The 27,583-nt window shown below is 46.0% G+C and overlaps 1 protein-coding gene across 10 annotated transcripts in view; it reads left to right on the forward strand.

The window, feature by feature from the left end:
- Positions 1 to 27,583, forward strand: part of PXK (PX domain containing serine/threonine kinase like) — a 106,980-nt gene that overhangs the window by 59,206 nt on the left and 20,191 nt on the right. For 6 of the 10 annotated variants that reach the window (XM_033926311.1, XM_033926306.1, XM_033926303.1 and 3 more), the window contains one exon: positions 2,553 to 2,609. In XM_033926311.1, the coding sequence (XP_033782202.1) occupies positions 2,553 to 2,609 (57 nt within the window). Of the gene's footprint in view, positions 1 to 2,552; positions 2,610 to 23,177; positions 23,230 to 24,126; positions 24,157 to 27,060; positions 27,333 to 27,583 lie in introns of those variants that run through there. The other 4 variants (XR_004537369.1, XM_033926307.1, XR_004537368.1 and 1 more) reach the window with 4 other exon arrangements.

Below are 27,583 nucleotides of genomic sequence, written 5' to 3' on the forward strand. Positions count from 1 at the left end.
GGCCAACCATCCCACCTCCCTCTTTGTTAGCTTGGAGGTCACCCATGTGTTAAGAATATGCTGCCTGCTTGTCCTGGGATAAAGCACAGTTACTTACCGTAACAGGTGTTATCCAGGGACAGCAGGCAGATATTCTTATGTCCCACCCACCTCCCCGGGTTGGCTTCTTAGCTAGCTTATACTAACTGGGGACCACGCACTCCTCCGTCGGGCGGGAAGGCACTCGCGCACGCGCGGTGCGGCCAACTAGAAACTTCTAGTTAAAAAGGTCCGTACCGAGGGCTCCGTCGGTGACGTCACCCATGTGTTAAGAATATCTGCCTGCTGTCCCTGGATAACACCTGTTACGGTAAGTAACTGTGCTTTTATAAGTAATTCGATGATCTATGGGAAGCCAATGGGCGTTAATCAAAAGTGGTGTGACATGATCGAATTTTCGAGCTTTTGAAATGATTTTAATGGCAGCATTTTGAATAATTTGGAGGCGTTTTATTTCTTTCTTAGTGATGCCTTTATATAATGCATTGCTATAGTCTAACATTCTATTGCTAGGAAATTGGGCAGATCTGGTCCTAGATTAACCTATTCCAGGAATGGCAATTCCGATCCTCAAGATCCACAGGAAGGTCAGGTTTTTAGGATATCCACAATGAATATTTATGAGATGGATTTGCATGCACTGCGTCTTTGAGATGCAAATCTATCTCATGCAAATTTATTGTGGACATCCTGAAAACCTGACCTGCCTGTGGCTCTCGAGGACCGGAATTGCCTACCCCTGACCTATTCCATACCTGGAGATGAAATTCTGTTTTCCTACTGAATGCTCTAAGTGTAGGGTCATAACTCTAAGCGTGTTATAGAGTAAATCCAGGACAGGACATGGACCACAGTGGTTATTGTATGTAAGGTAGATACAAAATGGTATGAGTAGGGTGTAACAGACAGACCATGAATTTTTTTGTTGCCAAATAGCCATTCAGCAGAATCTTGCCTTATTCAACAATTAAGTACACGGGGTTTTATTTTAAACAAGTTTTGAAGTTTCTTACTGGTAACCTTTACACTGTATAAATATAGTTTTCCATCTGTTAATGCTATTTTCCCATTGGTTTGCATTATACTACTACCGTGTTTCCCCAAAAATAAGACACTGTCTTATATTAATTTTGGGCCCAAAAAAGGCACTAGGTCTTATTTACAGGGAGGTCTTTTTTTTTCCATGTGCAATGATTATCTCTCCCTTCCTCTCCTCCACCCCAATTCTTCCTATTTCCTTCTCTCCCACATGTGCAGCATCTTTCCTCCCCTCTCACCCATCACCTTGTGCAGTATCTTTCTATCCCTCCCCTGTCCCTGCCATCCCCCTGTACAGCAGAACCCTTGCAGCTTATATCCCTCCCTTCCTCCCATCCCCCGTGGAACATTTTTTTAATCCCTCCCATCCCCCCTCCCCCCACCGTGGCGGTGGCGACGCACCCCCCTCTCCCTGCTGACTCTTTCATCTCTCCCACCCATCCGAACCCCGACTGCGAGATCGAAATACAGTACCTTATAGCAAACCACATCTTCGGCAGCACAGGCCCCATTGCGGCTTTCTCATGCCCAGGTGTTCCTCTGCTGCGTTGCTGATGATGTGACTCTCACCCCCAGAAGTACGTTCTGTAAACAGTCAGTGGGTGCCGGTATCTCACGGCACACCTGGAATCTCAGGTTGCCGCAGTTTGTGATACACTGCTGTGGAGTCTTGTTTTGTCTTTAGTTGAAATAGGAATAAAATAGCTGCTTTCTTGGCCTTTTAACATAGGTGTCCTTTTATAAAATTAGTCCCCATGTGATTATTATTGCCTGAGCTTATTCAAGTCAGCAAATATGGCATTAGGTAAAATATTGGAAGCAGAAAGTAAACAGCAAAGGTGTTCAATCTCACTTAATGAATTAAAGTGTCTCGACACGATCGTGTTTTGGCCCCAAACGGACCTGCCTCAGGAGTCTGAATGTACAGGGAGACAATGTACATAGAGATAAACAATCTTCAATTCTTGGTTCTGTACTCCAATATACAGTCACTTGATATACATGCGTTTTCACATTGAGAGCGGCATACATCGCAGGCAGTATATGCGGAGAATATTCCTTTTTGACTACCAACTGCCGCTCCTCTCAATTTCATTTACATTTATTGCTGTATCCATCAAGTGAATATATATTGGAGTACAGAACCAAGAATTGAAGATTGTTTATCTCTATGTACATTGTCTCCGTGAACATTCAGACTCTTGAGGCAGGCCCGTTTGGGGCTAAAACACGATCGTGTCGCATCACTTTAATTCAGTAAATGAGACTGAATACCGATCAGTCACCTTCGTTGTCTACTTTCTGCTTTTACGTCTCTTGCATTTTCTGCGCATTGGGTAAAATATTTCCATTTTACCAGATGGCATGATTTTTGGTATCACCTATAGTTTTAAATCCAGTTCTTCCACTTAAACATGAATCACAGTATGAGCTCATTTAATTTGCAAATCTTTGTATTCTTTTGTGGTTGGCAGGCTCTGGTGCAAGCTCCCCTCTGACCTCTCCATCATCCCCCACTCCGTCCACAGCAGGTAAGAGAAAGGCTTCCTTTTGTCTCTGAAAGATGGGAAGAATGTCATGGAGCAGGAGAGTAATTGCATGGTGTTTCATTCCTCCCAAATCTAGTCCAATTTTAGGGTGTAACAAGTAGTGTTTGCGATATTAGTGAATACTTAGTAACTGATATCCTTCAAACATTATATGATGTGTATTGATGCTTTAGTTAGTTCTGGAGGATTACATCATTTCATTTCATGCTGTTTTACAGCAGTGTCTGGAGCTAGTGTGTTTCATTGGTTTCTGGTTAGCTGGTGCACTCCTGCAGTGTAACTAACCTCAGTATGTGTGCTGTGCTTGCTTCAGAATGGCACATATTTTGTAACCCTGTTGGTTTCCCAAACTCCTCCAGCCTTGTCGCATGCCAGGAGCAAATCTCGCTTAAGAATACCTCTTTCACTCTTTGGTTTGTGGTTAGCTGTTGTTTAATTCCTGAGGTTTCTCTCTCTCGCAGCTCAAACTTCGCATATATACAAGGAAACTCCTGTGTAATGCTCACTAGTGAATTATTATTGCATGGAGGTCTGTGGTAATAAACCAAACACATTTTCAAAAACCATTTGAATTGGTCCTCCCCTCCAACCTGTTTGTCTTTGATAGAAGAGTCAGTATTTCATTTTTATAGAATTAATCATATCCAATGAATTAAGGGCCCAAATTCTTTATAGTGCCTACTTCTGCCCTACCGTGGTCTAACTTAATTGTTTTAATTGGTGAAAAATGGCCTGGTAATTTATTGCATCGTTTAAAAGCATTTAAAATCTAATTTTTAAAAATGTAGGTGCTTACACGCGACCACAAATGACAGCATCCAACTCCTGTCCATAGAGGTGCCTACCAGCGCCTATGTCTAAAGTAGGCCTGGTTTACACTGGAAGTGGATATAGGTTGCTTCAGGAATATGCTGATAAATGGCTGCGGCATGTGAATATAGGGGCAACTTACCTTGAGACAGCGGGAGCGAAACATGTAACATGTCAGTAGAATGGACCTTCTGGCTGACTTAGAGTAAAACAGCTAAGTTATTTGTACTTTATTGAAAAAAAATACTTATTTCAGTGGCGGAATTGCCTATGTGGCTGATAATATGCACAAGAAATGGGAGTATAAGTGGATTGGTGACGATTTGATGTAGTACTCTTTAGAGCGAAGGAAGTTTGAATGCTACCGAGTCACATTGCTGAGATCCAAGAAATAATGAGTATTGTGTATTCTGATTTTAAGAGAATCATGGAGATCATAACATGTAAAGATTGCAAGGGAGAATGGTTAGGGCGTAGATAGGGTGTTGTTTGGACAGGCTCATAATATAGACAAGTATTCCTCATTTTGCAGCTTTTACACTTCTCCCTCCGTATTTGCTGTGATAGGGGATTAACAAAACCGCAAATACAGAAAAACCGTGAATAACTATTTCATATGTTATTCGCTGTTTTCTATTAAAAACCATTGTGAATATGGTGAAACCGCGAATAACATGGTGGGAGACCTGGCCTGTTCCTGAAGGAGAGTCAAAACAGGGTGAAGAAAGTGCTGGGGGTCAGAGATTTTCTCTGTAAACCCTTGGAATCAGCAATTTCTCTATGCAAGCTGATGTAATTTAGTGGGAGGAGCCAGCAAGCTAAAAACTGTGAATAATCGAAACCGCGAATACAGAAGGAGAAGTGTACAGCTTTCTCAAAGCGCATGTTCATTCCAACTTTGGGGGGACAGGTGCAAAAGCCAACAGAAACCCATTCCTCGCCCCTATTGAGGCTTCTTTCTGGTGATCTAGCAGGAAGCAGGAGTGATGTCAGGATGATGGCCCAAGCAGTCCTCCTCCCCTACCTTGACTACTATAATTCCCGGTTCATAGACAACCCCGCGAAAGACAAAGGCGCGCGCCGAAGAAAATTACAGTTTTTAGGTGCTCCGACGGGGTGTTTTGTTGGGGAGCCCCCCCCACTTTACTTAATAGAGATCGCGCCGGCATTGTGGGGGGTTTGGGGGGTTGTAACCCTCCACATTTTACTGTAAACTTAACTTTTTCCCTAAAAACAGGGAAAAAGTGAAGTTTTCAGTAAAATATGGGGGGTTACAACCCCCCAAACCCCCCACAACGCGGCACGATCTCTATTAAGTAAAGTGGGGGGGTTCCCCCCTACGCCCCCCCATCAGAGCCCTAAAAACAGTAATTTTCTGCAGCGCGCACCTCCACACTGCGCTCAATTGTCTGCGCGGGCCTTTGTCCCGGCGCGCTTTTGACCTGACACCATAATTCCCTCTACTGCTGTATTGCTGAGAAAGACCTTAAGAGCCTACAATTGCTTCAAAATACAGTGGTGAGGCTAATCTTACGCAAGACCAAATATGAGAGGGTTACACCTCTCCATAAGGAAGTACACTGGTTGCCAGTCAGAAGCAGGGTTCAATTCAAGGTAGCATGCATAAGGCCATTTACGGCGAAAGCTCAGCTGGACTCACATCCGCCATCCAAATCACACAATCCTTCCACAACTCAAGGATAATCCAACGATGGAAACTACCACCCCCCCCCCCTTCTGCCCCGCCATATTCAAAGGAAGGCTCTCTTTGAGACCACCTTCAAGTTTCAGGGGCCCAGAATCTGGAACAACCTCCTGGGCAGCCTTCGACAAACACCCACATACTTCCAATTCAGGAAAGCACTGAAAACTCACCTTTTTTCCTCAGTGCATTGACCCATTCCCATGATATCTTTCATGCATTTTCTATACAATATCTGTGTCTCTAGCAATTCTATTATTGTGTAAGCCACAATGATTCCTAGTTGACATTTGCGGGATAAGGTATTTCCTAAAGGCAAAGGTACCATTTTGAATTCCGCATGGTGCAAGAGCATCTGGGGAGCACTCCAATTCCCTGCTATACCACTGGGGAAAGCCCCTGATAGATGGTAGGATCGAGGTGGGGGAGATCATGGGGTGAGGGGGGCATGTGGAAGTCAGAAGCAGCAGTTTTAAAAAGTTGTTGCCGTGCATGTCTGGCAAGAACATGATGCTCCACCTCCCCACATGCAGCTTTTTATAATCACTGCTCCCGCAGGATGTAGCCGCAAGTGGACGTTTACTCCTGCATGCCCTTATGTGTCAGCAAATTAGAGCAAACCGCAACCTCATTCAGAGTCTCCCATGGGAATTATGCCGTTCCACTCTCCAGTCCAGATCTAAAATGGACCTTTTACTATTGGAATGCAAGTATGAAAAAAAACCCCTCATGTCTGCCAGTCAGAAGCTCTTGATAATAAAACATATATTTAAAATGAGATGTTATCTCTGTGTTCTCAGCTTTTAGCACAATAAGAGGGGGATTCATCAAAGGGCAATAAGTGTGTTAAGGTGTTAGCACATGCAACCACATTAGTGTGCACTAACCACTAAAGATGCTCATAGAATATAATGATAAATCAATTATACTGGTTGTCAAATACTTCTAATATAGGTCAATAATCATCAGTATATTAATAAAACAATTTAAGACCTCTCAATAATCTTCAAATGCCACTTCTGTGTCGCCTGCTAGACCACTTCTCCCTCGTCATTCGCGGGGGATACGGGCAGAGCCGGACCGCGAATGCCGAAAAACCACGATTATCCAGCTCTGACCCACCCCCACCTCCCTGCCGCCTTCCCGGCCTTACCTGGTGGTCTAGAGAGCTTTCGGGGCAGGAGCGATCTTCCTACGCTCCTGCCCCGTGCAGATCGCCATGAGGAAATGGCTGTAGGGAGTTCCCGACGTAGTCTCGAGAGACTACGGTAACTCACAGCAGCCATTTCCTCATGGTGATCTGCACGGGGCAGGAGCGTAGGAAGATCGCTCTTGCCCCGAAAGCCCGCTAGACCACCAGGTAAGGTCGGGAAGGCGGCAGGGAGGTCAAAAATATGTTTTTTTAATAATTTTCCCCCTCCCCAGAAAAAAATCGTGATTATGTGAAATCCCGAGTGCAGGAACTGCGAATGGGGAGGGGGAAGTGTATAGTTATTCTGTACAGATGGGTATATACCTCACTATGACCAGCAGGAGGAGACTGGGACAAAATCTTGTTGTAGTATATTAGCTGAAGCTCCCTGTAGCAATCCAGTCTATCTCAGTCTCCAGCAGGTAGAGGTAGGAAAAATCTGGCTTTCTCTGTTAGGCCTGTTGGAATTTGTTTTAGGACTCCTGGTTCCCATTTTAGTGCCAGACGGAGCTTGGACAGGTCCTGTTTGGGGATCTGCCCAACCTCGGGGGTGTCAAACCCGGCGGATCTCATGCGGGGTCCCTCCCCCCCCTTCCTCCACCTCTCCACATTTTTGTAGAGGTGCCTCAGCTGGCAGCCTCACCCCCTGGTTGGTCAGGCCTCCAGCTTTGAGAGCCGTGGAGTCTGTTCTGAAAAAAAAAAAAATCCTGAAGCTGTGCCGGTCTGAAGGGCTCTTTCCCTTTAAATATTCTGTATTTTACTGTCTTTTTCTGTTAACCGGCACTTTTATTCTAGCTAGGTCGTATCTGGAGTGATGAGCACTTTTGCAAGGGGAAAAGTGCTCATTGTAATCCAGCCGCGAGGCACTCGCAGCTGGCCAGTTTGAGCGAGGCAGGCCGTTGCGAAGGGATCCCCTTCGCGAGTGCCTCACAGCCGGCAGCTGTTCACAGGGAAGCCTGGGCTTTCCCCGCCACCCATGGTCAGGCAGAAAGAATTCCCTTTCTGCAACGTGGCTGGGGACTCTCTATACAGCTGATGCCGTGGAGCTCCTTTTTTGGCCGGGAGCACCTCCATTTTTGTTTAGTCTCAGGTGACCTCGCCCCTGGTTGTTTGTTAGGTCCCCTGCTGTGGCAAGGAGTCCCATGGGGCCGCTGAGGGTTTTCCCCCCAATTTTCTTGTTTGGTTTATGCCTGTGGCTGGATGTCCTGCTTCCCCTCCGGGGGTCTCAGGAGGGGGTTTTGCTCTCGCCGTCCTCTACGGTTCGGCCCCATTCAATGACAGTATTGTTCCCCTCTGCTCCTCTCGCGTCCCACTGCATGTGGGTCTCGGGGGACGCTGCTGGTTTGTCATGTTTCGTTTACGTGCAGCTGAGACCCGCCATGTTTTGAGTTTGATAATTAATACTGAGCCCTGAAGCAGTTTGCTGTTTTCACAAACGAAGCATGCATGTCGGCAGCAGACTGTATTGAATCTAACTAACCAGTTAATATACTGCACAATATCGACAAAGATAAGTTTAAGTTTAATATATTAAAGAATATATTTACCATGCCTTCTGTTTTCTTGTTATGGTTTTACATAGTAACATAGTAGATGACGGCAGATAAAGACCCGAATGGTCCATCCAGTCTGCCCAACCTGATTCAATTTAAATTTTATTTTATTTTTTTAATTTTTTTCTTCTTAGCTATTTCTGGGCAAGAATCCAAAGCTTTACCCGGTACTGTGCTTGGGTTCCTACTGCCGAAATCTCCGTTAAAACCTACTCCAGCCCATCTACACCCTCCCAGCCATTGAAGCCCTCCCCTGCCCATCCTCCACCAAACGGCCATACACAGACACAGACCATGCAAGTCTGCCCAGTAACTGGCCTAGTTCAATATTTAATATTATTTTCTGATTCTAAATCTTCTGTGTTCATCCCACGCTTCTTTGAACTCAGTCACAGTTTTACTCTCCACCACCTCTCTCGGGAGCGCATTCCAGGCATCCACCACCCTCTCCGTAAAGTAGAATTTCCTAACATTGCCCCTGAATCTACCACCCCTCAACCTCAAATTATGTCCTCTGGTTTTACCATTTTCCTTTCTCTGGAAAAGATTTTGTTCTACGTTAATACCCTTCAAGTATTTGAACGTCTGAATCATAACTCCCCTGTCTCTCCTTTCCTCTAGGGTATACATATTCAGGGCTTCCAGTCTCTCCTCATACGTCTTCTGGCGCAAGCCTCCTATTATTTTCGTCGCCCTCCTCTGAACCGCCTCAAGTCTTCTTACGTTTTTCGCCAGATACGGTCTCCAAAACTGAACACAATACTCCAAGTGGGGCCGCTTTATCAATACATTTTTTTTTTTTTTTTAAATAAAGAATATATTTAAACACAAGTGAAAATTAGACACAAGTTTGAAAAGTTTAGATAAAAAAAGATTTCCCATTGTCTATGAGGAAGCGCTAGCGGCTAAAATAACTCTTTATGGAACTGTGTTAGATACACAAAAGAGTGCCGCTTCTGATAGCTTTGGGCTAGCTAAAAGAATTACAAGGATTTATGCATATGTGGAAATTTGCGCTTATGAGAAGTGGCATTTGAAGATTATTGAGAGTTTTATTAATTTACATAGAATGGGCATCTTTAGCGGTTAGTGCACGCTAATGCACTTAACACCCTTTGATGAATTCCTCCCCCCAAGGCACCTAAATATTTGGATTGGATTGGTTTATTTATAATCTGCCTTTTACAAGGCAAAGTACATCAATACATTGATAAATATACACAAATGACATAACAACATTAGTATCACCAGCAACCCTCCTATCCAAAGGATCAGCTCAATGAACATACCATGAAATAGTCATAGCAGTGCCGATAAAGTCATACTGTATATGTCTTACAACAGAACTGATGATGTTTTAATAATTTGGTTTCTTCTTTTTTTGTTTGTTGTTTTATTTTGTAAGTCTGATGTTTACTGTTAATATACCGCCTTTTCCTGTGCAAGGTTCAATGTAGTTTACAATCACTAGTTTAAAATTTGACAAAGGAACTCCATTAGGAAACAGGAATGAAATTACATTCATACATGCAAACAGTTAAAAAGTACATGAATCAGTGAAAATACAAATTCAAAGACAGATTTATATTACATGTACATGTATTTTTATGTTGAGCATTACACAGGTCTCTGTTTGATTTATATTGGTTAGACCAGGTTACACGCTACAGCTGCTAACCAGAATGGGCGTTTGGCTTTGAGCAACATACTGCATTCTTTCATGCTTGAAGGCACCCTTATGCTGTGCCACTATTTAATAAAAGGATGTTTATAAAGCATATACAAGTATATTTAATCAGAGCTAAATTTATATGACTTAGCACAGTGTTCTTCAACTGCCGGTCCACGGACCGATGCTGGTCCACAGAATAATTCTTTTATTTCTGCCGGTCCATAGGTGTAAAAAGGTTGAAAAACACTGACTTAACAGACCTACTCGTTGACTGTTTCCAGATTTTGACATTCCTGGCCATGCAGCCTTCAGTCGGTGTCCATTGTGATGGTGATAAGCCTAGTGTGCTGATGGGAAAATGAAACAGTTTCCACAGTATACATTGGCTAAGAAAAGTTAGCAAAGATAGGCAATGTTGGTAGATGTCAGTGACTTTATATCTTTCCCTAAATGCCCTCACCTCCTACAGAACTTACCTTTGCTGGAAGGAGGCTGTAGAGGCATTTTTCCCAGACCAGGAGTCTTGGACTGCCGGTTACATTTTCCCTCGCTTATATTTTGACTGTAGCTGTAGGCTGGTCCGCAGGGAGAACAGTGCATGTCCAGAAGTGCATTGCTTGTGACAGGTAGAAAATATAAGGAATAACACTTTGATTTTTAGATTATGAAATTCAAAACATGTATTAGAGTTTTCTGCTCATGTGGCTCTTTTATGATGGCATAGACTGAGCCTCTATTTAAAATATATATATTTTTTGTGTGTAGGAACTTTTTAGTTAAATTTGCATTTATATTTTTGCCAACTACACCATTGAATTTGATTTAATTTGTCGTCATTGGAGAACTGGCAGACTGATATGACATATTATAGTCATCGGAAGGAATTAGGCTTTTTAGTCTGCGAATTGCTGTTGAGCTGAGAAGTCAAACTGAATCTTGAGGCTTTTTAGTTCCCAGCTCTACTGCTATAACCAGTATTTATAATAGTTGCATGCAATTGTTCTCATTTCTCAAATAAGATCAGAACACTTTAATTAGATAGTGGCAAATACTAATCCCAGCATAGCTTTAGCTACGATCTCTGTTCTTTACGTCTTCTAATGACACTCATATATGCTTTAACTTAATGTTTTTTCTTGCTGTATTAATTTTGCTCTCTCTAAGCCCATTCATTTTTTTCCTATTGTATTTGGTAAATCTGCAGTTAGTGAGCATTAATTTTATTTTTTTTTTAAACCCAACCCTCAAATTCCAGTTTGCCTGCCGCACTCAGGATAAGCTGCACAAAATAGGCAGGTCAATGAGCTCTTTGAGGACTATCTGTGCTTCCGAAATTGAAAGATTGAAGATGTGTACTCTGCAAATGCAGGACATATACTGTATTCTGTATCGCTTGGTAGACTGGTATAATCCTTACAAATGGGTTATATACTTCACTGCTACCAGCAGGTGGAGACTGAGCACAAACTTATATATCAGTATAGCTTATTATCCCAGGACAAGCAGGCAGCATATTCTTAACACATGGGTGACGTCACCGACGGAGCCCTCGGTACGGACCTTTTAACTAGAAGTTTCTAGTTGGCCGCACCGCGCGTGCGCGAGTGCCTTCCCGCCCGACGGAGGAGTGCGTGGTCCCCAGTTTCTTCGTTTCCGCGGAGCGAAGAAGACGCGTGTATTTTTTCAACGGCCGTTGAAATCACTTTTTGCCTTCCCGCTCGCGCTTTTGTTCTAAATTTTTCTTCCTCTACCTTCGGGTTTCCTTTTTCTTTGAATTGCAAAAAAAAAAAAAAAAAAAACTTTGATTTTTCTTGTTTCTTTCGTTTTTGCCCCGGCGGGGCCTGTTGCCATTATACAGGCCTCGGACTTCGATTTTGCGGAGGCTATCTTCCCCTTCATGCCCCCGCAGGTCGGTTTTAAGAAGTGCCAGCGGTGTGCACGCCCGATCTCCGTTTCTGACCCACACAATTGGTGTTTGCAGTGCCTGGGTCCGGAGCATCGGGCAGATTCCTGCACCCGCTGTGCCACTTTACAAAAACGTACTCTTAAAAACCGAAGAATCCAGCAAACCCTGCTCTTCGGCTCCGAGTCGGCGATGGATTCATCACCTTCAACGGCGGTACCGCAGAAATCGGCACCGTCAAGCTCGACACCGACCGATCCCGCATCGGCGCCACTGGCGCCAGGTAAGCCGGCTAAGAAGCCTTCCTCTTCCCTCGAGCGCCCTCCAGCTACGGTGTCGACACCGTCCATACCGGCATCGCACCGGTCCCGTAAACGCTCCGCCCCGATAACGGTGAGTGCCTCGTCATCGGCCTCCTCATCACCGGGGCGTGGAGCGGCATCCAAGGAACCGAAGAAAAAGAAAGCGGTTCCGATGCCACCCCTAGATGACCGTATTTCGGCCATTCTACAAACTCAGCTTCAGGAGCAGTTGAAGAAACAGCTTGAACAACTGCTACCCTCTATCCTGGCACCGCTCCTTCCGGTACCAGACCGGCCCGAGCCCCGCACCGAGCCCCCGGTGTCCACTCCTTCGGTACCGGTAAACACCTCGATGCCGATCCTTTCGGCCCAACAACTTCCTGATGATCCTGTGGTTCATTCTCAACCCACAGTGGATCCTACTCGGCACCAGGCGGTACGGCACTCTTCTCGGGACCGAGAACGACGCCGATCGTCCTCCCCTGGTACCGTTTCGGTGCGCTCTGGTAAATCTTTGTCCAAGACTCGCCACACCGCACCCTCCACCCCGGTGTCCCGACACGCACCAGAGGTCAGGGATCCTGATTTATGGGAGGAGACTCCTCTCGGTACCGAGGAGGATCCCTCCTCATCTGATGAGGAACCATCGGCACCTGATGCCACCTCTAAACCTGAGCAATCCTCTTTTTCTAAATTTCTGAGGGAAATGTCTGCTGCTCTGTCACTTCCCCTTGAATCTGACTCCAAAAAGTCCCAAGCCTTTTTAGAAGCCTTAGACTTTGAGCAACCTCCTAAAGAGTTCCTCAAGCTTCCCGTACATGACATCTTACGGGAGACATTCTACAAAAACTTGGAAAATCCCCTCACGGTACCGGGAGCTCCCCGTAAACTGGACAACCTTTACCGTGTCATCCCTATTCCAGGATTCGACAAATCTCAATTGCCCCATGAGTCCCTTCTGGTGGAATCCACCTTAAAAAAGACTCAGGGCTCCAGTGTCTATGCCTCTACCCCTCCTGGCAGAGAAGGTAAGACCATGGACAAGTTTGGCAAGAGACTTTACCAAAATGCCATGCTTGCCAACAGGGCAAACAACTATTCCTTCCATTTTTCCTTTTATCTCAAACACTTGGTCCAACAGCTGTCTGCCCTCCAGAAGTACCTACCTGAGCGCAAGGTCCCGCTATTCCAGCAGCACATATCTGGCCTTCTCCAAATGCGCAAGTATATGGTCCGCTCGATATACGACTCCTTCGAGCTCACCTCTCGGGCCTCTGCCATGGCTGTAGCCATGCGTCGCTTGGCCTGGCTCAGAGTCTCCGACCTGGACATCAACCACCAGGACCGCCTGGCCAACGCCCCCTGTCTCGGGGATGAGCTTTTTGGAGAGTCACTGGATTCCACCACTCAGAAACTCTCTGCCCATGAGACCAGGTGGGACACCCTGATCAAGCCGAAAAAGAAGGCCCCGCCTGCTCGACCCTATCGGCCTCAATCATCTTACCAGCGGAGGTTCTCAGCCAGGCCACTCAATCCGCCTCCCCAACAATCTCGGCGACCCCGTCAACAGCAGCACCATGCCCAGGCTCGGTCTCAGGCCACTCAACCCTCCAAGCCTCCTCAGCCTGCTAAACAATCTCAGCCCTTTTGACTCTTCTCTCCAGGGCATAGCCAGTCATCCACCCTCGCTGCCTCTTCCACAGCCTATCGGGGGTCGTCTCACCATCTTCTCAAGCCGTTGGGAAGTCATCACGTCGGACCAGTGGGTCCTCAACATCATCCGCCACGGCTACTCTCTCAACTTCCAGACTCTGCCTCCGGACAACCTTCCCGTAGAGTCTGCTTCAACCTCATCTCAAACCCCCCTCCTCCTGAGGGAGGTTCAATCCCTCCTCCTTCTCAATGCCATCGAAGAAGTACCTCCAGATCAAAGGGGGCAGGGATTCTACTCCCGCTACTTCCTGGTACCCAAAAAGACGGGAGACCTCCGTCCCATTCTCGACCTCAGGGACCTCAACAAGTGTCTGGTCAAGGAGAAGTTCAGAATGCTCTCCCTTGCCACGCTCTACCCTCTTCTTTCTCAACACGACTGGCTATGTTCCCTGGACCTCAAAGAGGCCTACACTCACATCTCCATCAATCAACATTCTCGCCGCTACCTGCGTTTCCAGGTACTGCACCACCACTATCAGTACAAGGTGCTACCGTTCGGCCTCGCCTCCTCACCCAGGGTCTTCACCAAGTGCCTTATAGTGGTAGCGGCCTTCCTCAGGTCTCACAACCTCCAGGTGTTCCCCTATTTGGACGATTGGTTGGTGAAAGCACCTACGTCTCCACTTGTGCTACAGGCTACTCATCACACCATCTCTCTCCTCCACCTCCTGGGGTTCGAGATCAACTACCCCAAGTCGCATCTGCTTCCCACCCAGCGACTTCAATTCATTGGAGCAGTTCTGGACACCACGCTAATGAGGGCTTTTCTCCCCTCCGATCGCAAGCAGACCCTGCTCCATCTCTGCCGTCAGGTACTCATGCATCCCTCCATTCCTGCTCGACAGATGATGGTCCTCCTGGGTCACATGGCCTCGACAGTGCATGTCCTTCCTCTGGCTCGTCTCCACCTTCGTACACCTCAGTGGACGCTCGCCAACCAGTGGTCACAGACTACGGATCTTCTTTCTCATCCCATCTCTGTGACATCATCTCTTCAGCAATCTCTCCAATGGTGGTTGAACTCCTCAAATCTTTCCAGGGGTCTTCTTTTCCATCTGCCCCCCCACTCTATGATCATCACCACAGATGCGTCCCCCTACGCGTGGGGAGCTCACCTGGGAGATCTACGCACCCAGGGACTTTGGACCCCACAGGAGCGTCGTCATCACATCAATTTCCTGGAACTCAGAGCCATGTTCTACGCCCTCAAGGCTTTCCAACATCTTCTCTGTCCTCAAGTCCTCCTCCTATGCACAGACAATCAAGTCGCCATGTACTACATAAACAAGCAAGGCGGCACCGGATCTCGCCCCCTTTGTCTGGAGGCTCTGCGCATCTGGACCTGGGCCACGGACCGCAATCTCTTTCTCAGGGCGGTCTATATCCAGGGCGAACAGAACTCTCTGGCCGACAATCTCAGCCGCATCCTTCAACCTCACGAGTGGACGTTGGACCCTCCGATTCTACTCTCCATCTTTGCTCGATGGGGCACTCCGCAGGTGGACCTCTTTGCAGCACCTCACAACCATCAGCTGCCCCAATTCTGTTCCAGACTCTTCTCTCCTCACCGTCTGGCCCCGGATGCATTCCTGCTCAACTGGAGGGATCGGTTCCTCTATGCCTTCCCTCCACTTCCTTTGATGTTGCGGACCTTGTCCAAACTCCGCAAGGACAATGCCACCATGATCCTCATCGCCCCTCGGTGGCCTCGTCAACACTGGTTCTCCCTTCTGCTTCAACTCAGCTCCAGGGAGCCCATTCCTCTTCCTGTGTTTCCTACTCTACTTACACAGCAGAATCAGTCTCTACTACATCCCAACCTGTCTTCCCTCCACCTGACAGCTTGGTTTCTCTCGGGCTGACCTCTCCGGAGAATCTATCTCAACCGGTCCGCCTCATTTTGGACGCCTCCAGGAAACCGGCCACTCTCCAATGTTACCATCAGAAGTGGACCAGATTCTCCTCGTGGTGTCTCCGGCATCAGCAAGAACCCACCTCTTTGGCGGTGGAAACTGTCTTGGAATATTTGCTCTCGCTGTCCAACGCTGGCCTCAAAACCACCTCCATCAGAGTCCACCTCAGTGCCATCACTGCGTTTCACGAGCCTATTCTCGGAAAACCCCTCACGGCTCATCCTCTGGTTTCAAGATTTATGAGAGGGCTCTTCAACATCAAACCGCCTCTCAAGCCTCCTCCCGTCGTCTGGGACCTGAATGTGGTTCTCTCTGCTCTCATGAAACCTCCGTTTGAGCCTCTTGCCACAGCTTCATTCAGGCTTCTTACCTGGAAAGTGCTTTTCCTAATTGCCATCACCTCTGCCAGGAGGGTTAGCGAACTGCATGCACTGGTTGCCGACCCACCGTTCACTGTTTTTCACCATGACAAGGTTGTTCTGCGTACCCACCCTAAATTCCTTCCCAAGGTGGTCTCAGCTTTTCACCTCAACCAGTCCATTGTGCTTCCCGTCTTCTTCCCTAAGCCTCACTCGCATCCTGGAGAACAGGCGTTGCACACGCTGGATTGTAAGCGTGCCCTTGCTTACTACCTTGATCGTACCAGAGCTCACCGAACATCCCCTCAGCTCTTTTTGTCTTTCGATCCCAACCGTTTGGGCCGTCCTGTCTCCAAACGGACACTTTCAAATTGGCTTGCTGCCTGTATTGCCTTCTGTTATGCTCGGGCCGGTCTCTCTCTGGAAGGATCTGTCACGGCCCACAGAGTCCGAGCTATGGCTGCTTCTGTGGCTTTCCTCCGTTCCACGCCCATCGAGGAAATCTGCAAGGCGGCCACTTGGTCCTCAGTTCACACGTTCACTACTCACTACTGTCTGGATGCGTTCTCCAGACGGGATGGACACTTCGGCCAATCTGTGTTACAAAATTTATTTTCCTAATGGCCAACCATCCCTCCTCCCTCTCTGTTAGCTTGGAGGTCACCCATGTGTTAAGAATATGCTGCCTGCTTGTCCTGGGATAAAGCACAGTTACTTACCGTAACAGGTGTTATCCAGGGACAGCAGGCAGATATTCTTAAGTCCCACCCACCTCCCCGGGTTGGCTTCTTAGCTGGCTTATCCTAACTGGGGACCACGCACTCCTCCGTCGGGCGGGAAGGCACTCGCGCACGCGCGGTGCGGCCAACTAGAAACTTCTAGTTAAAAGGTCCGTACCGAGGGCTCCGTCGGTGACGTCACCCATGTGTTAAGAATATCTGCCTGCTGTCCCTGGATAACACCTGTTACGGTAAGTAACTGTGCTAACTTGTATATCAGTATAGCTTCCCCTCTTGCAATCCTGTCTCCATTAAAGCAGGTGGTAAGACTAATTCAGCTCCCCTCTTAGTACTGTTGGAATTTTGTTTTGGACTCCTGGGTTCCCCTTTTGTGCCGGATAGAACTTGGACGGGTCCTGTTTGGGGATCCATCTGACCTCAGGGGCGTTAAACTCGACGGGTCTCGTGCTAGGTCCTTACTCCCACCTCCCCACATTTTTGTAGAGTTGCCTCATCTGGCGGCCTGGCCCCCTAGTTGGTCAGCCCTCCAGCTTTGAGAGCCGTGGAGTCTGTTCCAACTAAGTGAAAAAAAAAAAAATACTGAGGTGTGCCGTTATAAAGGGCTCAATTCCCTTTAAAACCACCATTTGTATTGATTTTTATCATCTAACCAGCACTCTTATTATAGCTAGGGTGTTTTTCAGCACAAAGAGCACTTTTAAGGGGAGGAAAAAATGCTCATTGTGCTCCAGACGCGAGGTACTCGTGGCTAGTCTGTGTAAGCATTGTGCAGGCCGGAGAGGTGGGGGAGTCTTGTTGGCAGCGGTTGCCGGTGGCCAGGGCACCCTGCTGCATGTACCTCACAAAGGATTCCCTTACTACCGGAGCAGCTGGGGTTTCCTATTTCGCGTTGGTCGGTTCCTCGGCCTCAGGGTCAGGAAAGTCCCAGGATTTTCAGACACGACAGGCCGCAGGAGCTCCGATTTTGGCGGAAACCTCCTTCTTCATTTCTGTTACCTCAGGTAACTTCCCCCTGTTCTGGAAATACAGGGGCAAGGTATGGCAAGGTCCCCTGCTGGGGCAGGGAGTCCCTTGGGGGCCGCTGGGGGGGTTTTCCCCTGAATTTTTGCTAGCACCTTGTAAATCTTATGTGCTGGTGGCAGGAGGATCCGTGTCCACTCTGGGGGTCTCGGGAGTTTACCCTCGATGTCTTCCCCGGTGCGGCCCCACACAGCAGCGGCTTTGCCCCCTTCTAGTCCTCTCATCCAAACACCCGAAGATATCTTGGAATGAGGATTTTTACCCAGAGGAACAAGAGGTAATTGATGAGGACCTGGACCCTTGGGGAGAATTCCAGGATCTTCTTGGGGGGTCAGATTCCACCAGTGAGGGGTGCGCATTTTTCAGCGGGAATAGCTTCATGAGTTAATTCTGCAGGTCTCCTTGGTTTTGCACTTTGAGGACACTGTGTCTGAGCCCCTGCATACGGTGGACCCCCTTGCTTAAGGGGATCCGCTCTGATTCCTGCTTTTTTCCTATGCATCAGTATATTCGGGATATTATGCTCACACAGTGGCAGGTGCCAGAAGCCCCTTTTCGTTTTGCGTATTCCATGGCCCGCCTGTATCTCATTCCTGAAGGGGATAGGGACACTTTGAAGTCACCCGTAGTGGACGCGGTGGTCTCTGCCATTTCTAACAGGCATACCGTGCCTGTTGAGGGCGGTACGGTCTTGAAGGACCCGGAGGAGCGCAAGTTGGAGTCCCTCCTTAAACAGAGTTTTGATGTGACAGCTATGTCGGTCCAGGCAACGATGTGTGGTGGGCTAGTGGCTCGGGCGTTTTTGTTGGGCCCAGCATGTGGTTGACAGTAAATCTGAGAATTGGAACTTGCTAAAGCAAGAAGTTGCCAAAATTGAATGTCATGTATGTCCTCTTGCGAGCTGCTAAGTTTTTGGCCATACCTTGTGGCTTCGCACTTGGTCGGCGGATTCGGCGTCCAAAGATAAGTTGACGAAGTTCCCTTTTAAATTATCTTTTTTGTTTGGTGAGGACCTGGACAGGTCGGTTCAGACTCTCACCGATTCCAAAGTGCCTCATTTGCCCGAGGATAGGCCTAGGCTGCTGGCTCGAGGTGGTGCTCGTGGGTCTCTAGAGGCAGATTCTTCCAGCCCATGCAGTCTTTTTGTGGGGCCCGCCGGAGTGCAGGTAGCGCCCCCGCTGGGTCCCCTGCTGCCCATCCTGCTCAATGACTCCTTGCCAGTACCCATCTTGGTTGCGGTGGACACACGGCTGAGATAATTTTATCCAAAGTGGGTAGACATCACGTCCGAACAGTGGGTTCTGGAAGTGATCCAGGATGGCTATCCTCTAGAGTTCGCCCGGTCTTTGCCAGACCGTTTTTTCGCTTCTCCCTCGCAGGTGGCATGGAAGCAGCAGGCCTTTCATTAGATCCTTCAACTGTTGGACCTCCGTGTGGTGGTTCCAGTTCCCCTGCAGGAGTGGGGCACCAGTTGGTACTCGATTTACTTTGTGGTGCCAAAGAAAGGACTTTTCGACCCATCCTGGATTTGAAGGGGGTCAAAAGGGCTCTTCATGTGCCTTCCTTCCATGTGGAAACTCTGCGGTCTGTGATTCTGGCGGTTCAGCTGGGGGAGTTTCTGACCTCTCTAGATCTGACCGAGACCTACTTGCACATTCCTATTTGGGCCTTCCATCATCGCTTCCTGCGCTTTGCGATCTTGGGCAACATTATCAGTTCTGTGCACTTCCCTTTGGTATGGCCACACCAAGGTGATGTTGGTCATTGCGGCGGTATTGTACAAAGAGGGCATTCTAATTCATCCCTACCTGGACGACTGGGTGATTCTAGCAAAGTCGTTACAGGAGAGCACCCGGGTCACAGCTCGGGTGGTGGAGTTTTTAGTCGCTGGGATGGCCTTACTAAGAGCCGGCTATTGCAATCTCAGATTCGCCTGCTTATGGCGTCCTGGTGTCCTCGGGCGCAGGATTTCTTCCAAGTGTTGAGGTTAATGGTGGCCTCCCTCGATGTAGTGAGGTGGTCACGGGCCCACATGTGTCCTCTTCTTCTTCGGAGGTGGTTGCCTCAGAAGCACAGTCTGGTTCACCCTGTTCTGCTTCTGGGCTTAGCTCGGGGCAGTCTTCGTTGGTGGCTCCAGACCCCCCATCTTGTACAAGGGGCGAGCCTGGACCAGCCGCAGTGGACGATGCTGCTCACGGATGGGGAGCTCAGTGTCTAGATCACTCAGCTCAGGGCACCTGGTCCACGGAGGAGGCTTCTTGGTCGATCAATATCTTGGAGACCAGAGTCATCCATCCGGGTTGCTAGCCTTCCAATCCTTTCTGATGGGCAAGTCAGTCAGGGTTCTGTCAGACAATGCCACGGCGGTGGCCTATGTCAATCATCAGTGGGGCACCAGGAGCACTTTGGTGGCACAGGAGTCAACTCTGCTCATGGTCTGGGCGGAGTCGTACCTTCAAGAAATATCAGCATCTCACATAGCCAAGAGTGGAGAATGTTCAAGGGGGCTTCCTAAGTTGTCACGTGCTAGAGCCCGGAGAGTGGTGTCTAAGCCAGGTGACTTTTCAGTTCAAAGTGCAGTCTTGGGGTCAGCCCCGATGGCCACAAGTGTCAACGCCAAAACACCCTGCTTCTTCAGTCGTTGTAGAGAAGGTCAGGACGAGGGCCTGGATGCTCTGGTTCAACCATGGCCAACGGAGGGGCTGTTGTATGTGTTCCCTCCGTGGCCATTAGTGGGTAGAGTTCTTCTTCGCATAATTCGCCATCGGGGCCTCGTGGTTCTGGTGGCTCCAATTTGGCCTCGACGACCGTGGTATGCGGATCTGGTGAGGCATCAGGGGGCGGATCCTCTTTCGACCGACCTTCTGTCTCAGAGCCCCATTCCAATGTTCGATCCGGGTCCCTTTTGTCTTATGGCTTGGCTCTTGAAAGGGGTCGCCTAGATAAGAAGGGGTATTCAGATAAAGTGATCTCAACTCTCTTGGGGTCTTGGAGGCTTTCCACCTCTCGGGCTTATGTGAGGGGTTGGCATCTGTTTGAAGAGTGGTGTGATGCGTGTGGAGTGGTCTCTTTTAGCGCTTCCCTGCCTAACATCCTAGAGTTCTTGCAGGATGGCCTGGATAGGGGACTGGCTTGGTCTTCTCTCCGGGTTAAGTTTGTGGCTTTGTCAGCCTTTCGGGGGTTATTGAAAGGTCAGCGTTTGACTGCCATTCCTGATGTGATTTGCTTCTTGCGGGCGGCCAAGTTGCTCAGGCTTCCCGTGCAGCTCTCTGTCCTTATTGGTTCTGTCAGTTCTAGTCTGCCCTCCTTTTGAACCTTTGGGCGACTGCTCTTTGAAGGACCTTACTCTTAAAGCATTCTTCTTGGTGGCCATTACTTCAGCTAGATGTGTTTCTGAGCTGCAGGCTTTCTCTTGTAGGGCTCCCTTCTTGTAGTTTTCTAGGGAGCAGGTTGTCTTGAGGCCTGTTCCTTCTTTTCTGTCAAAAGTAGTTTCTCCTTTTCATGTCAATTAATCTGTAGTCCTCCCGGTGTTGGTAGTCGGGAGGGCTCTTCTGAGCAAAGACAGCTGCGTAAGTTGGATGGCAGTAGGGTCCTTCGCTCTTATGTGCTGCGGACCCAGGAGATCAGGAAATCAGATCATCTTTTTGTCCTTCTAGCGGGTCCTCGTAAGGGGGATGGTACATCTAAGGCTACTATTGCATGTTGGATCAAGGAGACTATTGTTTCCACTTATCTTCTAAAGAAGAAGCCTGTTCCAGAATTTCTCAAGGCTTATTCCACTAGGGGCCAGGCAGCTTCTTGGGCTGAGTCTTCTCTAGTGCCTCCAGTGGATATTTGCAAGGCTGCCGTTTGGTCTTCTCTGCATTCCTTTGTAAGACACTACTGTGTGGATGTTCAAATGTGTCGGGATGCGGTATTCGGTGAACATGTTCTCGGTGTCGGCCCTTTGGGAGTCCCACCCTTATTGGGTACTGCTTTGGTATGTCCCATGCGTAAGGACTATACCAGTCTACCAAGCGATACAGAAGGAGAAATTAAGTTCTTACCTGCTAATTTTCTTTCTGTTAGCTTGTAGACTGGTATAGTCTGTCTGTCTCTGTGCGGTGATTGTGGGTTTTTGTTTTGCTTGTGTGCAGATTTTGGTTTTTCTGAGGGTTCTAGAATTTTTCTAGGGCCATGGAGAAGTAAGAACAGCGGCTATGGCTCAGCTGGCGAGCTGTGGGGATGATTTCTATTACAAAAAATATATATACCAAACTATTCCACCGGAGAAGTGTAACAAATCCCACAGGCCTCAGAATTGGAGCCTACGCACAGCTGCACAATCACAACCAAAAAGTCAGTGTAGTATTGCTCCTAATTACTCCAGTCATCGGCCAAAGAACTTAGTATAGAACTTTTACCTATAATACTTTTAAACTTTTTTTTAAATAATTTTTTTGTTCTATTTTTTCAAACTTTATTATTCTATTTTTCTTTAATTTAAACCATTTTACTTTAAATAGACTTCATTTAAAACCATAAATATTTGCATATTATTCATTTCAGCATTTGCACTCATCCGGTATATTGAAAAGGTGACAAAAAAAGGTCACTTATCTTGGGCAATATTTGATTGAGAAATGCCTCTATACTTGTCTCTAAAAGTGCCGTGCTTCTCTCAAATGCCGACGCGGCCAGCGTTTCACGGACTTTATTCCTGTCCGCTGCTTCAGGGCCAGCACCAAGACATCCTCGGCTTCCGGATCAGGTTAACTTAATCAGCTTGGGCAATCAGGGCTGCTGAAAGCTCCACAGAAGACACACAGATGTTTTCTATACCAGGATTCAGTTCTACACATGTTCCAACAGTAGTTTATAAGTATTTGTTGTTTTTTCCACTCCTGTTTGGAGTGTATTCAACTGAAAGTCTTTCTTAGGTTCTGCTTGGCTATTCAGCAGACTGGATTGCAAGAGGGAAAGCTATACTGATATACAAGTTTGTGCTCAGTCTCCACCTGCTGGTAGCAGTGAGGTATATAACCCATTCGTAAGGATTATACCAGTCTACAAGCTAACAGAAAGAAAATTAGCAGGTAAGAACCTAATTTCTCCTTTTTGAAGCACTTAGGGGAATTTTTCCATGATCAACGTAAAATGAAGTTGGTGTGCATGCATCCTCCAAAGCTACTATACATAACCTGCAAGTTTTGATTTATACCCTATGTTTCCAGTAAAAACACTGCTCAAAGCAGTTAGCAGCAAATAAGTCCATCAATATACATGAGACAAAAAAAATACAATAATCAACCAGTAAATAAACAAAGATATGTTTTGCTTAATAACTTATTTTAACATCAGCAAGATTATAAATCGGAGCAAACACCAACTCAGTGTCTGTGGAAATAAATTATCTCCCAATCAATCTAGCAATCAGTACCCTAAATGCAAAAGCTGTGAAGCTGGTCCTCTCAAAAGCCCTTTAGCAGTAATTCAGCCCCGGTACACTTGTGATGATCATTGCTTATAGTTTCAAAATTCCTTTTGCTGAGAAAACATGATCCATATAGAAAGCATTGAGCTGTTCCTTCATGACATTATCTTATGAAGTGAAAAAGATAAGTTGCATGTTTACTTTGTTTCTGAAAAATGCAGAAAAACATGAATGGACTTTCCTTTGTGCTTCTTATAGTCACTCTTCTTACAAACTGCTGGATTTAGGTTTGTTCCTGACTAACTTTAAGGTAAAAAAAATTTTTAATTTAGTTGAGTTTAAACATCCAGGAATAATGTGTGTTTAGATTTTGCATGAAGGAATTTTTTTTTTTTTTTAAATTTAACCAGTTTCTGAAAATCAGTATAAGAAAAAACTACAATCTATTAATGTATAGGACACATGTAAGGATTTTTCCCACAGAAATAACTTATAGTTATACTAGTACCTATAGAACAAGAGAGAGTCTTTGCTCATGTGACATTGTTAATGTTTAAGAAATCCCTCAAATCGGGTTAACTGACTGATTTGGGCAGCAGTTCTCTCTAAATAGCCATTTTGTTAGTTGTTTTATTCTAATTTATTTCCAATACTTTTACTCAGTGCTGGAAAAAGAAAAGCATGTCTTGTGTATTAAGACTACACAGCCCTATGCTTTCTAGAGTCCGAGGTTCTTGTTGTTATACTCCAGGCTTATTTCACATGGATCAGGACACCTACATGCAGTTCCCTGCCCTGAACAGCACTTTCCTTCCCTTATAGCCCTAATGATGGGAATACATAGAGATTACATCCTTGGAAACATTAAAAAAAACCAGGAACCACAAAGCAGACATTTAATACTTCTGCTGGTTGAAACTATTGGCCGAATGATATAAAAAAATTTTTTTTACTGATGTTTGCACAACTATATATATTCAGTCTTCATTGGACTTCAATGTGACAGATTTCCAAAAGGAGTTAAAAGGGGAAGATCTAATTATTCGGAAAAGATGTAGGGAAATTTATTAGAGCACGGATAACATATGAATGTGCAACCTAGTTAACTGTTTTGCTGTGTCTTTTGTAACATATGGTTGAATTGACTTTAACATCTGAATAATGATCTGTCCTCTCTCTCTCTCTCTTTCTGCTGTCTTCAATGTAGAGCATGCATCATTTTGAACGTGACTTTTCGGTAAAGTAAATCAATGCTGTTTTTTTCTGACTTTAAAGATGCTCAGTTTCTGAACATTAATTTTGAACTGTAGAATTTACACGTGCAAATTGTACAAAAACTGAGAATAGCAATCCAAGTGTAGAAACCATTTCATGTTAATTTTAAAGAAATACAGCATCTTTAAACCAACATCATGATCAGTGACGTGTCTGTCTTCCATGTGGCTACTGTAACTCGTACATTTAAACCAACATACCTATTGCCCTTTGGAAGACATCTTGCTTAAGATGTAATTTAGGATCTATTTGAGCTCATGTATCTATTGTGATGGGTACCTAAGTTTACCAAATTTTATTGTGCTGGAGTGATAGGGAGGCATACAAAAATGGTGTGGTAATTTGTGCAGGACAGCAGTGTGAGAAGAGAATGCAATTGGCAACAACTCTCCAGACATTCAGCCATTCCCATGGAGCGGGAATTGTGCAGAACAGAAGTTGACTTGATTGTTCACATTGTCCTCCTTGAATACGGAGCTATTACTGCTCAGAATAACCCGCTTACTAGGATTATGCTTTGAAAGCCTTACAATCCCCTGCTTTGTTCTATTAGTTGAATAATAATGAGGTGCATATTGTGTTCATTCCTGTGTGAGGGGATTATTGACCACATATAAATAACTTTGAAATTGTTTCATTTAGTTCACTTCTTGAAGATGATTCTTTCTTCCCCTTTGCATGTAATTGTTACACACATTCTTAGAGAGATTTTGCAAGGGTTATAATGTGTATGAAAGGCAGATAAAGTGTGCCCGTCCATGCCATCTCTATTATCCCTTCCTCTCCCAGGCTTTCTTGAATTCAGATACAGTTTTGTCTCCTCTGGGAGGCTGTTTCATGAATTCACCACTTTTTCTGTGCAGAAGTATATCTCATGTTATTTCTGAATGTTTCTTTCATCTTTATCCTATGCCCGCTAGTCCAGATCTTCTTTTCAATTGAAAGAGACTTATCTCCTGTGCATTTATGCCATGGAGGTACAGTACTGCCCCCGATATTCAAGGGGGTTCCGTTCCAGGAACCCCTGCGAATACGGTTTTTAAGCAGGGGAGACAGGAAAGGGCAGCCGGAGTGCCGGCAAGTGAAGGAAATCACTTGCAGTATGCTCTGACTGCCTCTTCCTGTACTAAAATCAGGCTGCTTTGTATGTATATCATTTTTGGTCAGCTATTATGGATTCGGAATTTGTGTGTGTGACCAAGGTATTCTGTTATAATGATTTTTCTATGTAACATTCTGTAATAATTTGGATTGTTCAGTTTTCTCTATAGTGGAGGGGATATTTGTGACAGGAATTGTACAGAATATTGTTTCTTTTTATACTTTAATAATATGATTTCAATTTAAAATCATAACCATTCGAAGCTTATGCGATCAGGCAGAGTTTGCAGGGCTGGGGAGGGGACAAACTTTGTTCCCATGTCATTCTCTAATTCCTGTCCACACTGTAAAGGTATATCGTAGCTGCCAGTCAAAGTATGAGCTCTTATAAAACTTTTCTGTCTAACCTGGTAGTTTTATTGTGTCTTCCTCATTTGTACTTCACCAGACCAGGCTGAAATCACCACCAATTAGTTTACAGCCAGAAACCTTCCCCTATCACCAGAAAAGCTTTTTAATGCTCTAAATAACTATCAATACTAGCACAGCTGTTGCCCATACATTGGCCCTCTGTTTTCCTCTACAGCAGGGGTGTCAAAGTCCCTCCTCGAGGGCCGCAATCCATTGGGGAAATCGTGAAAACCCGACTGAATATGCATGAGATTAGCATACAATGAAAGCAGTGCATGCAAATAGATCTCATGCATATTTATTGGGGAAATCCTGAAAACCCGATTTGATTGCGGCTCTCGAGGAGGGACTTTGACACCCCTGCTCTACAGCAGGCCAGACAGACCCAGCTCCGTAAACACCTTTGTCTTGATTAGGGCTTAGTTACTGTACTTCAGCTTACCAGGCAGATCAAGCGGCTAGTTAAATTTTGTCATTACAGTGCAGATGTTACTTAGACATCTGGACAATCTGTCACAGATCTACTACATGGGCCACTTGTGCTTCCACTCTGAATTATGGTTATAGGGAGGCCAGATATCAACTTTCCAACAGAGATCATAAGCCTGTGAGGTCTTTAGAAACTGTCTTGCAGGCATTTGGGTACGAAGAGAAATAAAGTTTTACTTTGAATATTAGTGGCTTACTTGGGAGCCGTAGGGTCCTTCGCTCTTATGTTCAGTGGACCCAGGAGTTCCATAAGGCAGCAAGATCGGCAACGGCACTTGCAAGCGGTGCTCAGCCCAAGCTTCCCTCTGACATGAACTGCCCAGGCGGAAACAGGAAGCTGCGTCCGAGGGAAAGCTTTGGGCTGAGCAACGCTTGCAGTTCCCGTATGTTCAGATCCAAAGCAGTGTTCAGATTCCGGGGCAAAATTTAATTAAAAAAAAAAAAAAGTTTGAATTCCAAGTTGTTCGAGTTCTAGGGCATTAAGATTCCGAGGTACCACTGTGTGTGTTGTCTTTCTAAAATAGGCACCCTTTTGGACTTCATACACAGACATCCTATTATTAGATCAGCTCCTATCTGTGATATTCAAAAAGAGAACTGTTTAAATTGTCAAGTTTTTATCTATGGTAGTTAACTTCAGGACAGGCATTTATCCCTAACTGGGCAGCACTCGATATATTTGGTTAAATTGTAACCCTAGCCCCAGCACATTTTTTTGCCCCTATACTCTCAACTGGTTAATTTTACATTACAAAATGTGTAATCTAGAGGAAGGTAAATCAGTCAGCATTGATTTAAAATTTGCCTAGTTAACTGGACAAATCTTTAACATTTCAGCCCTGACACTTTTTTTTTTTTTTTGTAGTAAGGATGCTGTTACATTAATTACTAGGAGTTCAATGTCTGATTTTGGTCAGCTAGTATACCGTACTCAAGAGGCAAACTACTTCATTATCCTCTGGCTGCATTTTATATCTAACATCGGTAGCTGGAGCTGACTAGTTCTACTGTGAAGACTTTTGCAATCAATGTACAGGAGCTTTTCAGTTGTAATTAACATTAGTATATGAAGAAACACCAAGAAAAAATGTGCTTTCTAAGACATCTTTGAAAAACTGCAGCTTCAATATTATGTAGGTGAGCATGAAGTCCATACCAGTGTTGCAAGTTGCTTTATGAGTGACTCGCACTGTCTAGAGCAGGGATCTCAAAGTCCCTCCTTGAGGGCCGCAATCCATTTGGGTTTTCTATATTTCCCCAATGAATATGCATTGAAAGCAGTGCATGCACATAGATCTCATGCATATTCATTGGGGAAATCCTGAAAACCCGACTGGATTGCGGCCCTCAAGGAGAGACTTTGAGACCCCTGGTCTAGAGGTTATTTC

This window comes from Geotrypetes seraphini, chromosome 17 (assembly GCF_902459505.1).
Source record: "Geotrypetes seraphini chromosome 17, aGeoSer1.1, whole genome shotgun sequence".
Lineage (NCBI taxonomy): Eukaryota > Metazoa > Chordata > Amphibia > Gymnophiona > Dermophiidae > Geotrypetes > Geotrypetes seraphini.